A 13,515-nucleotide genomic window follows, 5' to 3' on the forward strand; every position below is an offset into this window, starting at 1 on the left:
AAAAAAAAAACGCAAAATGCATCAACCGCAATCTGCACAGATGTGAACCTAACCTCAACTAGTGTAGATTCCATGTATTACACATGAAAGCCATTGGGGGTGATTTTCTAAAACTGGAGAGTGCAAAATCTGGTGCAGCTTTGCATGGTAACCAATCAGTTCTGACAACAAAAAAACCTGGAAGCTGATTGGTTGGTTTCTATGCAGAGCTGCACCAGATTTTGCACTCTGCAGAGTTAGTAAATCAGCCCCATTACATGGAAAACTTCTTCCTCATCTTACAGTATTGACAATGTCATCTCTCCCACGCTACATACAGAACAATCCTGTGCTGTGGATCCTGCTCATCTCCTCTGTTCTTTGTTGTAGGGGTTCCTCTGCGACCTCCTGAAGAAAGCCAATCGGCCATTTGATGAGAAGAAGCTGCAGGAGTATACACAGACCATTGTAAGTGTCCAAGCCACGGGTCCTAGAGCTTGGGGCTCCATGTTATCTTTATAGGGAAAAATCCCCACATGCTTCTTTTTTTTTTTTTAATCTATTTCAGGTACTGACAGTGCCGTCAATTTTACGCAGCGCTCTATCTATCTATCTATCTATCTATCTAGCAGATTCACATCAGTCCCTAACCCTCAAGGGCGTACCATCTAAGGTCCCTAACTCACATTCATACATACACATACTAGGGACAATTTAGACAGGATCCAATTAACCTACCAGCATGTCTTTGGAGTGTGGGAGGAAACCGGAGTTCCCAGAGGAAACCTACACAGGCAGAACATGCAAACTCCAGGCAGGAGGTGCCATGGTTGGGATTTGAACCAACGACCCAAGTACTGCCAGGCGGAAGTGCTAACCATTTAGCCACAGTGCTGCCCAAGGCTACTTTCACACTGAGGAGTTTTTGAAGCATTTTTGTGTTCAAAAAAGCTCAAGAAAAATGCTTCACTATGTATGTGAATGTATATCTATGTATGTTTTCACACTGGGGCGTTGCGGTGTAAAAACTCCTGCTTGCAGCATCTTTGGGGCATGTTTGGTGAGTTAAAAAAAACGCCCCAAAAACACTTCTTCCCATTGAAATTAATGGAAAATGCCTCTGAGAAGCATTTTTGGTGAGTTTTAAAGACACGTGTCCTTTAAAAAAAAAATACTCAGCGCGGCAAAAGCGCCTATGTGAAAGTGGAATAATTATTATAATCCTAAAATAGGCTCACACAACAGATAAAAGACAGAAATCTGGGATGTGGGAGAGAGATTCTCAATTGTACTGCATAGGATGTAATGTGAGTTCCCTGCTTGTCGCTGGGCCTCATACAGGGTGCAATGTAAGTTTTCTGCTGGGCTCCACTGTCACTGTGTGTTATAGAGCAGCCTCTCTCAACCAGGGTGCCTTGAGGTTTCTTCAGGGGTGTCTTGGCAAAATTTCTAAAAATTGCCCAAAATTTGTATACAAGCCAGTGGGTGGATCAAGCCTGCCTTTTAGTTACACAAAGTCACAGGTTTTCATTGCGCACCATTACAACCTTCCAGCCGCATGCGTCCTGACAACCAATGACATAATCAGTTGATAAGGAAGATGTCAGCTGTCTGCACAGCATCCTAGTTTGCCCCTCCCCCGCCCCTTTCTATCAGTCCTCGGGTCACATTAGCTCAGTGATGGAGAAAACCTGAAGGAGAAGGGAAACATTAGAATACTAGTCAGTACCAGTGTGAAAAAGTGTATTTGCTTTGGAAGAATAAATCACCTCTAATGTTGGGTGTCCTACATGTGTGGATGTTGCTGCGATATATAAAACGATTAGAATAGTTTTTCACATATTAGAATGGGGTGCTCTTTTAAAATTATGGACAGTCTTGAGGCACCCCATTTTAGAATGGGGTGCCTCAAGACTGTCCATAATTTTAAAGGGTGCCTGGACTGAAAAAAAGTTGAGAAACACTGCTATAGAGGATGGAATGCGTACTCCCTGCTGGCCTCAGCTGTCACTGTGCCTTCACAGGACGGTATGTGAGATCGCTTCTTGCCGCAGCTGTCACTGTGCCCTGCACAAGATATAATGTGAGTCCCCTGCTGGCCTTAGCTGTCGCCGTGCCTCCCATGGGATGTAATGTAAGTTCCCTGCAAGCCTCAGCTGTCACCATACACTCCATAGGATGTAATGTAAATTCCCTGCTGGCCTCAGCTGTCCCCTCCACAGGATGTAATGTGAGTTCCCTGCTGGCCTCAGCTGTCACTGTGTCTCACATAGGATGTGATGTGAGCTCCCTCCTGAGGATGTGATGTGAGCTCCCTCCTGAGGATGTGATGTGAGCTCCCTCCTGAGGATGTGATGTGAGCTCCCTCCTGAGGATGTGATGTGAGCTCCCTCCTGAGGATGTGATGTGAGCTCCCTCCTGAGGATGTGATGTGAGCTCCCTCCTGGTCTCAGCTGTCACTGTGCCTTGCACAAGATATAATGTGAGTTCCCTGCTAACCTCAGCTCAGCTGTCACTGTGCCCCATGCAGGGTGTAATGTGAGCTCCTTACTCGGCTCCGCTGTCACTGTGCCCCATGCGGGGTGTAACGTGAGCTCCTTGCTGGCCTCCGCTGTCACTGTGCCCCATGCAGGGTGTAACGTGAGCTCCTTGCTGGCCTCCGCCGTCACTGAGCCCCATGCAGGGTGTAATGTGAGCTCCTTGCTTGCCTCCGCCGTCACTGAGCCCCATGCAGGGTGTAATGTGAGCTCCTTGCTGGCCTCCGCCGTCACTGAGCCCCATGCAGGGTGTAATGTGAGCTCCTTGCTTGCCTCCGCCGTCACTGAGCCCCATGCAGGGTGTAATGTGAGCTCCTTGCTGGCCTCCGCCGTCACTGTGCCCCATGCAGGGTGTACTGTGAGCTCCTTGCTGGCCTCCGCCGTCACTGAGCCCCATGCAGGGTGTACTGTGAGCTCCCTGCTTGCCCCAAATCAGAAAAAAAGGCAAGTAGGATATTCGGCGCACTCCGAGATGGAGTAAGGAGGTAGATGTGCCATACAATAGTATGTATAAACATCTAATTAATGGTGATGGAATTAGGGGAAATAAATCATGACCAATATACTGTAATAAATATACAAATAAAATGTCCTTAGAGTCCTATAGGTATTTCTGATGCAACACAGAGTGGAGGCAGCTGGCAAATAACGAGCTAGAGAGGCCCTGTGGAAGATCAGGTAGAAAAGGATGGCGCCCTCTAAGTGCAGTATGAAAACTTTTTAATGGATAAAAAGTGTAGCAATACAGTGTATTGTAGATAATACACTGTAGTAATACAGGCCACTCACAAATCATAAGTAGGTTTGCGCTTGTAAATTAATAAGCATCCGCTGTAGTGAAGGAGTGTAAAGCCTCTGGATGGATGGCGGTCAACGGCACCTGGCGGTGGTGCTGGTGGCTTCCAGCATGTCCTCCCTAGTTCTGGGATTCCCTCAGTTGAGGCGTCACTTCCGGTCACATGATGGCAGGGGGTTGGCGACGTTTGGAGCATGTGTGCTCCTTCATCAGGCCATAAGGACGCCATCTTGATGTGGGGCATTTGTACTCTCAGCGAGGGGAGGAGTAGCGGAACCCCTCCTACAGGCAGACACAGCTTGAGGATTAAACAACCCACAGCAAGAGGGCTATCATTAAACGCAGGAGTGGACAATTGGGGGATTAAAAATGTGATAAAATGTAATAAATCATCTCTTCTCTTAGTTTTATTACATTTTATCCCATGTTTTTACACTTTTTATCCATTAACCCTTTGAGGATCGTCAGGTTTTGGAACGCCAAAAGAATAAATTTTTTTGTTTTTAAAGTTCGTACACTTCAGTTGCTGTAACTAAGCCATTTCATGAAATAATTGGCAAAAAGCTAGATCCATTTGTTTGTTGATAAGAACTAATATTTTGACTCAAACCAAAAAAAAAAAAAGAGTTTTAAGTTCTTAATCAGATGATACACGCAATTACAAACATGGGACAAATACGTCCCTTGGTCCTCAAAGGGTTAAAAAGCTTTCATACTGCACTTAGAGGGCGTCACCTCTTTCTTCCTGACCCTGCTTGTCCCAGCTGTCAGGGTAAGGCAGGGTGACAACTGCAGTCAACATTTGTTACTGTTGATAGCCGTGTGCAGCGATTTAGTAGTGTATTTCTTTTATTTGTACATTTATAAAATCATAGTGACATGCTTACTAAAAGAGAAGAAACAAAAGCTGTGTATGTAATTAGAAGCAATGTAAAAGTTATACAGAGTAGAATTATTAAGTTATCAGGGGCGGAGTGACAACTCATGGGGCCCCCGGGCAATAGGGGATCATGGGGCCCCTGTGTCCTTGCTCTAACTCAAAAAAGCCTATGAAAAAGGTACCAGGGGCATCTCATGGGGCCCCCTACTGACCCAGAGCCCTCGGTCAGTGTCTGAGTTTCCAAATTGTCAGTCCGCCCCTGCAAGTTATCCATCCCATAGTGATGGCACATCTGGTCTGCTCACCAAAGGGTTAAGGTATACAGTGTTTCCCCTTGTCTGCTAAGCTGACACTCCATTTCCTTATCTTGCAGCTGCGCATGTTTGACATGAATGGTGATGGGAAGCTCTGCCTGTCCGAGATGTCCAGGTAATGTTGGGGCTTCTTTTCTTTTTGTGCTAATCGACAGAGTATGTTGCTGAGTAAAGCACATTCATTTGACTTCATGAGTGAGAGGGAGCTGTGCTGATGTCTGTTATCCAATCACATGCAAGCAAAAAATCTTAAGTGTATCTAGCCCCCCCCAAAAAAAAAATAATTTTAGTTTTGCGTGGAGTGGAGAAGAGTTAGAATCTCTATCAGGTTGTATTGCCCTCTGGGACAGAAAGTGAGGGGAAATTTCACTATCGGAGCCCCAAAGACAACATTTTTACCAGACAGGAAGTGAAGGAATCTCTCCAATATTCTAATCCTTCCCCACTACATCTAAAACTGGGAAAAAATATTTTTGGGTAAAGATACACTTTAATTTAAGTGGTGTTCCTTCAGTGTATCAGCTGTGTGTATCAGGACACTAACAATCTTCTGTCCAGTAATGGGTCTCCTACCACTTCCAGCAAGACCTTCTAATATTATGTGTTCTGTATTGCAGGCTGCTTCCCGTGCAGGAGAACTTTCTACTGAAGTTTCAGGTATGTGAGAATTGTCAGAGGACACAGGCATATCGACATGTCATTATACAATGTACATCACAATGTAATCAACTGAGCAGTGTGGAGTATATAGTGTACAGCAGCGTGTATAGAGTGGAGTATATAATGTATAGCCGAGTATATACTCCACACTGCTCAACTGTGTACACTCGGCATATCGACATGTCATTATACAATGTACATCACAATGTAATCAACTGAGCAGTGTGGAGTATATAATGTACTGTGCAATGTTTAAAGTGAAACAGTGTGGAGTATGTAATGTACAGCAGAGTGTATAGAGTGGAGTATATTTATTTATTTCAGGTACTTAGCTATACATTATATACTCAACAGCGCTATATGAGTGTATACAGTTGAGCAGTGTGGAGTATATAATGTACAGCAGTGTGTATACAGTGGAATATATAATGTATAGCTGAGTGTATACAGTACAGTTGAGCAGTCTGGAGTATATAATGTACAGCAGTGTGTATACAGTGGAGTATATAATGTATAGCTGAGTGTATACAGTTGAGCAGGGTGGAGTATATCCTGTACAGAAGCGTGTATACAGTGGAGTATATAATGTATAGCTGAGTGTATACAGTACAGTTGAGCAGTGTGGAGTATATAATGTATAGATGAGTGTATACAGTTGAGCAGTGTGGAGTATATAATGTACAGAAGCGTGTATAGAGTGGAGTATATAATGTGTAGCTGAGTGTATACAGTTGAGCAGTGTGGAGTATATAATGTGTAGCTGAGTGTATACAGTTGAGCAGGGTGGAGTATATAATGTACAGCAGTGTGTATACAGTGGAGTATATAATGTATAGCTGAGTGTATACAGTTGAGCAGGGTGGAGTATATCATGTACAGAAGCGTGTGTAGAGTGGAGTATATAATGTATAGCTGAGTGTATACAGTTGAGCAGCGTGAAGTATATAATGTACAGCAGCATGTATAGAGTGGAGTATATAATGTATAGCCGAGTATATACTCCACACTGCTCAACTGTATACACTCGGCATATCGACATGTCATTATATAATGTACATCACAATGTAATCAACTGAGCAGTGTGGAGTATATAATGTACTGTGTAGTGTTTAAAGTGGAACAGTGTGGAGTATGTAATGTACAGCAGAGTGTATAGAGTGGAGTATATTTATTTCAGGTACTTATATAGCGCTGTCGAGTATATAATGTATAGCTGAGTGTATACAGCTGAGCAGGGTGGAGTATATAATGTACAGAAGCGTGTATAGAGTGGAGTATATAATGTACAGCAGTGTGTAAAGAGTGGAGTATATAATGTATAGCCAAGTGTATACAGTTGAGCAGGGTGGATATATCATGTACAGAAGCGTGTATAGAGTGGAGTATATAATGTATAGCTGAGTGTATTCAGAGGAGTATACAAGGTGTGCCTAAATATTTCAGTGAATAGTCTGATATCTCAAAGGCAACATGGACCAGGTTTGTGCGCATGCACATGGCTATCCAGAGACACGTCGAGAAGCACCACCTAGCATGGAGTACACATAACTGTCAGGGTAAAGCCGCTGCGGGCAATCGACCGTAATCAGTGTGAGAGGTAGGGTTGCAGTGCAATAGAGCAGTGAGTGAACATCAAGTTCTGCTACACATTGAGGAAACCAGCAATGGAAATGTAGGTGCAAGTGTACGGGACAGAAGCCGTAAGCAGAAAATGTTATTTACGGCTGCTTCAAGCACATTGCTTCCTTCTCGCAGTGGGAAGGAAACGACTGAGGATGAGCCACGTTCTGGTCAGCTGTTGAAAAGCAGAACCCCAGACGTGATCAAGCACGATAAATGGTGGCACAAGATCGGCAACAAGGACGATGGTGGGCAAAGTGTTCACGAGGATTTGAGTAAGTGGAAGATCTGTTTCCGGTTTGTGCCACACAAGCTGACAGACGAACAGAAAGCAAAACAGATGGAAACCTCTGGAGATTTTATTACCATGTGTGACCAGGATCCATCCACCAACACAGGGGATGATACCTGGTGCTACCAATTCGATCCGGAATCCAAGCAGCAAGACATGGAATGGCGTTTGCCCGCGACCCAAAAAGAGTCGCCTGCAAAACTCCAAGGTCAAGACAATGTTGATCGCCTTCTTCACCAATGATGGCATCATCCATAAGGAATACAGTCCTAGGGGTCATACCATGAACGCTGCATTCTATGAGGAAGTTTTGGAACAGTTGCTATGACGCATCTGCCATATTCAGCCAGAGTTGCGCAGGACTGGACAGTGGATGTCACTGCATGATAATGCGCCTGCGCACTGTGTGCTCCGTGTGCACCAATTCTTGGCTCAGCGTGGCGTACATGTTCTCAATAATCCACCATACTACCCTGATCAGGCGCCTGTGGACTTCTGTTTCCCTGCCTGTATAAATACAGCTGTTCTGTGAAGCCCTCAGAGGTTTGTTAGAGAACATTAGTGAACAACAGCATCATGATGTCCAAGGAACACACCAGACAGGTCAGGGATAAAATTGTGGAGAAGTTTAAGGCAGGGTTAGGTTATGAAAAAAAAAAATATCCTAAGCTTTGAACATCTCACAGAGCTCTATTCAATCCATCATCCAAAAATGGAAAGAGTATGGCACAACTGCAAACCTACCAAGACATGGCCGTCACCTAAACTGACAGGCCGGGCAAGGAGAGCATTAATCAGGGAAGCAGCCTAGAAGCCCATGGTAACTCTGGAGGAGTTGCAGAGATCCACAGCTCAGTTGGGAGAATCTATTAGTCACGCACCCCACAAATCTGACCTTTATGGAAGAGTGGCAAGAAGCCATTGTTGAAAGAAAGCCATTAGAAGTCCAGTTTGCAGGAAGCCATGTGGGGGACACAGCAAACATGTGGAAGAAGGTGCTCTGGTCAGATGAGAGCAAAATTTAACTTTTTGGCCTAAAAGCAAAACACTATGTGTGGCAGAAAACAAACTTCGCACATCACCCTGAACACACCATCCCCACCGTGAAACATGGTGGTGGCAGCATCATGTTGTGGGGATGCTTTTCTTCAGCAGGGACAGGGAAGCTGGTCAGAGTTGATGGGAAGATGGATAGAACCAAATACAGGGCAATTTTGGAGGAAAACCTGTTAGAATCTGCAAAAGACTTGAGCCTGGGGCGGAGGTTCACCTTCCAGCAGGACAACAACCCTAAACACACAGCCAGCGGTACAATGGAATGGTTTAGATTAAAGAATATTCATGTGTTATAATGGCCCATTCAAAGTCCAGACCTAAATCCATTTGAGAATCTGTGGCAAGACTTGAAAATTGTTGTTCACAGATGCTCTCCATCCAACCTGACAGAGCTTGAGCGATTCTGCAAAGAAGAATGGGCAGAAATGTCCCTCTCTAGATGTGCAAAGCTGGTAGAGACATCCCCAAAAAGACTTGCAGCGAAAGGGGGTCCTACAAAGTATTGACTCCGGAGAGCTGAATACAAATTCATGCCACACTTTTCACATACTGTATTTATTTGTAAAAAAAATGTGAAAACCATTTATCATTTTCCTTCCACTTACAATTATGTGCCACTTTGTGTTGGTCTATCCCATAAAATCCATTTACGTTTTTGGTTGTAACATGACAACATGTGGAAAATTGGTATGAATATTTTTCAAGGCACTGTATTGTACAGTGTATACAGTAGTGTGGAGTATCTAATCTATGGTGTAGCGTATATAACGTACAGAACAATGTATACAGTGGAGTGGAGCAGTGTATATGATGTAAAGCAGAGTGTGTACAAGGTGGAGTATAAAGTGTACAGCACAGTGTGTGTAGTGGAGTGGTGAACAGTATATAATGTAAATCACAGCATAAACATTATTTTACAGGGACTGAAGTTGAGCTGTGATGAGTTTAATGCAATATTCAACTTCTATGACAAGGTAAGGTGGTAAAGGCCATCTCAAATTAGAGATGTCATAAAATATAGTGAGGTGTATCAAGAAAAGTCAAATGTATTATTTGTTCTCTTACATACCCTGATGGTACCAATTAAGACAAGTCATGGCAGTTCCTAAAGCTACCCTAAGCATTAATCACCCAGTTTGGCCCATCAGGATATAGCAAAGACTAAAGTGTCCCTAGGCCCTTTCCAACCTCAGAAGAAACTTCCAACCTTTTTAGCTTTTTATCCAGTGGCCTCTAGACATGTCATCAAGTCACCCCTGAGCATCCTGTGTTATCCAGTCATCCATGAGCATCCCATGTCATCTGGTGACCCTTGAGCATCCCATGTCATCTGGTGACCCCCTAAACAGCTTGTGTTATCTGGTGACCCCATAGTTTCAGTGAACCCCAGAGCATCTTATGTCATCTAATGACCCCTGAGCATCCTGTGTCATCTGGTTACCCCAGTGCAAACTGAGACTCCATGGACCCCATAGCTTCCAGGTAATTCTGTGACTCCAGTGCACCCCTGTGTGCCCCTTGACTCCAGCACACCCCAGACCATCCAGTGTCATCTAGTGAGTCCTACTGTACCCATGACACTAGTGTTTTCACATAGTCTCCTTTCTTTCCATAATATACATCATTACAACCACTGGTGATGGGGATAGAGTCTGTCCCTGAAACACATAGGGTTTTTACTTTAGATAAATTAAATACTCTTGGGCTCCCTATATTATAATAAATATATATATATATAGTCTGTATACTCCTGGGCTCCCCATTATATGGGGAACCTGTATATTCTTTGATCCCATCATATATAGGAGGTTTGTATACAAGGTACACATAGACTGATTCCTATCTTCACCTTTGACTCTTGCAGGACCGGAATGGCTTCATTGATGAGAATGAACTGGACGCTTTACTGAAAGACTTCTTCGAGAAAAGTAAAAAGGTGAGAGTCCTTACAGAATACATGGAGCAGGTGAACCAGGGGCTTGACAGTATTGTTTCATCCATGTTGTTTGGTTTTAGGAGGTGGATATTCAGAGCCTGACCGGATACCGCCAGAGCATCATGTCGCTGTGTGACGGGGGGCGCCTCTACCGCAAGGAGCTGGAGATTGTACTCTGCAATGACTCGTCCCCCTTCAAGTAACTGAGAGGCCCCAACTCTTCTTAACACACTGCACTGAGACCCTTTTCCCTGTCCCCACCCCACCACTGTCCAGAGACCGGGGAGAGAGACTACAACCCTGCCCAGAGACCAGGGAGAGTACCACCATTGAGAGAGAGTTCCTTTGTTTATAAGAAACCAGGCAGCGAGAGAGTACAGCCATTAAGAGAGACTGGGAGAGAGTATGACCTTAGTGAGAGAGACCAGGGAGAAACTAACATTAAAAGAGATTCAGAGGGAGTGAGGATTCCACCACCGAGAGAGCAGGGAGAGAGCGTACCATCCTATGAGAGTTAATGGGGACAGAGTACCACCCTATGAGAAATGCTGGGCAGGCAGCGAGTACCAACCTATGAGAGATACCAGCGTGAGAGCACCACCATATGAGGGGGACCAGGAAGACAATGTTCAACCAAATGAGAGACATCAAGGAGAGAGAACCACCCTATGAGAGGTACTGGGGAAAGAATACCAACCTATGAGGCATCCTGGGGAGAGTGTACTACTGCATGAGAGATACCAAGGAGAGAGTACCTACCTATGAAAAATACTGGGGAAAGCGTACCACCATATGAGAAAGATTGGGTAGAGAGTAGTGTCACTGAGGGGAGAATCTAGGGGAGAGCACCACTATTTGTTAGAGATCAAGAAAAGCTTACTATCGCTAAGAGAGTATCAGAACTGTGGGTAGAGTGAATTTCACTGCATGAGAGGAAGAGATTGTACCAGCACTGATGGCAACCATAAAGATGGGTGTGAGAAAGAGAAAGCACACAGTACTGGAGACAGGGTATCCCCTGAGAGGGCACTGGAAAAAGTTCCAAGATGACTCCTACTCTTGATGGAGACTAGGCAGGAGTGCCACCCCTGTGCGAGAGAGTATCACCACTGATGGAGACCTGAGAGTAGTACCACCACTGCAGGAGACCAGGGAGATGCACTAGCACTGGGGGACAGAGAGTATTACCACTTAGGGAAAGCTGAGAAGAGTACCACTACTGATGGAGACCATGGATGAGTACCAGTCTTGAAGTAGAGAGAACCATTACTTATGGAGACCTGGAAGGAATACCACCACTGAGGGAGATCAGAAAGGAGAATCCCCTAAGAAACCAAAGAGGAATACCAAAACTAAGAGAGAAGCACCAGGAAGGAGTAGCACCCCTGATCCTGAAGGAAACCAAGAAAGAGTGCTACTCATATGGGAGAGAGTACCACCACTGAGGGAGAGCAGGAAGTACTACCATCCCTAAAGGACAGCAAGAGTACCAACACCAGCAAGAGTACCAACCCCTTCAGGGAGAGAGACTACCACCACTTAAGGAGACCTGAGAGGAGTAAAACCACTGAGAAGGACCAGGAAAGAGTGCCCCAGCTGATTGGGCCCAAAGAGGAGTACCACTACTGAAGGAGAGTGTACCATCCTTGAGGTAGACCAAGGAGGAGTACAACCCCTAAAAGAGACAGGAATCAGAGAACTCTACTGTGTGAGAGTGACTAAGCACAGGTTAACAAATTTGGGCGATGGTACCACCATTTAAATTCCAGGGAGGGAGGATAGCGCAGTGTGAGTCAGTGGAGAGTGATAGTGCAGAGCTATAGAGACATCTACAGATATTTCTCCACTCTTTCTAAAATGTGGGACTCTTGGGCTCTTACTTCTGTGCTCTCGCTCATTGGATGGTCTCTTCCCGTCCTGAAATTGAACTATGGATTGCTTTAAGTTTAGGGAGGCCAGTGTCTCATAGTATATATGAAGCCATATAATTATTTATTCTGCCCCCTCCAAATTCGTACACTTCCACCTATACTTGGTCTCAGAGTTCCGAAGTTGTATTCCTATATATTTATAGATCACCGTTTATAAGTACTCATCACCTCTCTGGAACCTACCATCTCTTTTCTCTCCAGGACCCTATCACACCACTCTTCCCTGGTCCTAAGCACTCTGCTTTCTATTGGAACCCACCACCCCACTCTCTACTGGACCGCATCACCCACATACCCTTTTCTCTCCTTAGGCCCGGTCTTCACTGGTCCTAAATACCCTGCTTTATTCTGATACCCACCATCCCACTCTCTACTGGACTGCATCACCCAAGCACCCTTTTCTCTCTTGCTCCCCACTCTCCCCTGGTCTCCAGCATCCCATTTGTTTTCTGGAATCCACCACCCTCCTCTCCCAAATTGACAGCACCCTATTTCTGCTGGTACCCCAGCCCCCTCTACCTAGAACCCTGATCTGTGCACCCCTTGATCCTGCAGACAGTGCTCTCTCCAGGTCCCTCTGGTCCCTGGTCCTTGCCCCATGTCTCTCTCCCTGACACCTGCTGCCGCCGCCCTGAGTTTAGGAGAGGTCTCTGTTATATTTGGGGTTTCTGCAGAGTGATCCCCATTTCTTGTTTTCTTTCTGGGTTTTGCTTGTTTCCTGCTTACCAAAGAATGAATAAAACGGCAGATCCTGAATGTGTCTCCACCTCTGTGTTCTGACTCGCATACAGACAATGAAAGAAACATAATACAATATAGACCCCATGGACTGAGCTCACTGCACCCCCTGACAGAGGAGTGTCACGGATAGTGCATGGGGGTCCCAAGGAGTACCATGAGGAGAAAGACTGGACATTGTAAGAGGTATTGCCATCTGTCTCTGGTCTTGATAAATCAGTCAGCAAGCTGGCCATTTATTATGGGAACCCTAAAAGTCCCCCTAATCCGAGGACTAGGTAGCTGCCAAAAAATCAACAGAACACGCACACATTAATATTTGAGCTGCCACCACCCACACTATGGTCTCTACAGATTCCTGTGTTCTTTAAAGAAATGAAAAAAATCTCTTATCCATTATTATATTTAATATCCCTAGGTAGGCGGAGAATAGCAAAAGATGATAGAAAGTTACAAAAAGTTACAAAGACTGATGTGAAAAATTGAGACATACAGTACACACAACAACCAGAAATAAAGATAAGAGATAAAACCTACAGAAAAAATATTTTTCCGGCTCCTGGGGTTACATTTGAAACCTAGCCCATTCCACCCATCAATGGGATCCCTCAGATATGACAAACATCTCCGGACACATTAAAAAGGATTACTATACAGAAGTGCGACACTTCAAGTAATCAAATAAAAATTGAACTTAGGAGTCCAATCCACAGAAATGAAAATATATGGAAAAAACCCCTCTTCACTGGAACCTCAGTGCTCCTAAAGATGTCTCA

General features: G+C 44.8%; 1 protein-coding gene across 1 annotated transcript in view; it reads left to right on the forward strand.

Annotated features, from left to right (window-relative positions):
* Positions 1–12,757, forward strand: part of CALB2 (calbindin 2) — a 36,859-nt gene extending 24,102 nt beyond the window's left edge. Inside the window, exons 6-11 of the mRNA XM_089659232.1 lie at positions 370–447; positions 4,566–4,621; positions 5,124–5,163; positions 9,055–9,108; positions 9,999–10,070; positions 10,151–12,757. Coding sequence (XP_089515358.1) covers positions 370–447; positions 4,566–4,621; positions 5,124–5,163; positions 9,055–9,108; positions 9,999–10,070; positions 10,151–10,273 — 423 coding nt within the window. The 3' untranslated portion in view covers positions 10,274–12,757. The remainder of the gene's footprint in view (positions 1–369; positions 448–4,565; positions 4,622–5,123; positions 5,164–9,054; positions 9,109–9,998; positions 10,071–10,150) is intronic.
* The last annotated feature ends 758 nt before the right edge of the window (positions 12,758–13,515 follow it).

This window comes from Staurois parvus, unplaced genomic scaffold (assembly GCF_062004578.1).
Source record: "Staurois parvus isolate SC_StPar_1 unplaced genomic scaffold, SC_StPar_1.0 ptg001136l, whole genome shotgun sequence".
Taxonomy (NCBI): Eukaryota; Metazoa; Chordata; class Amphibia; order Anura; family Ranidae; genus Staurois; species Staurois parvus.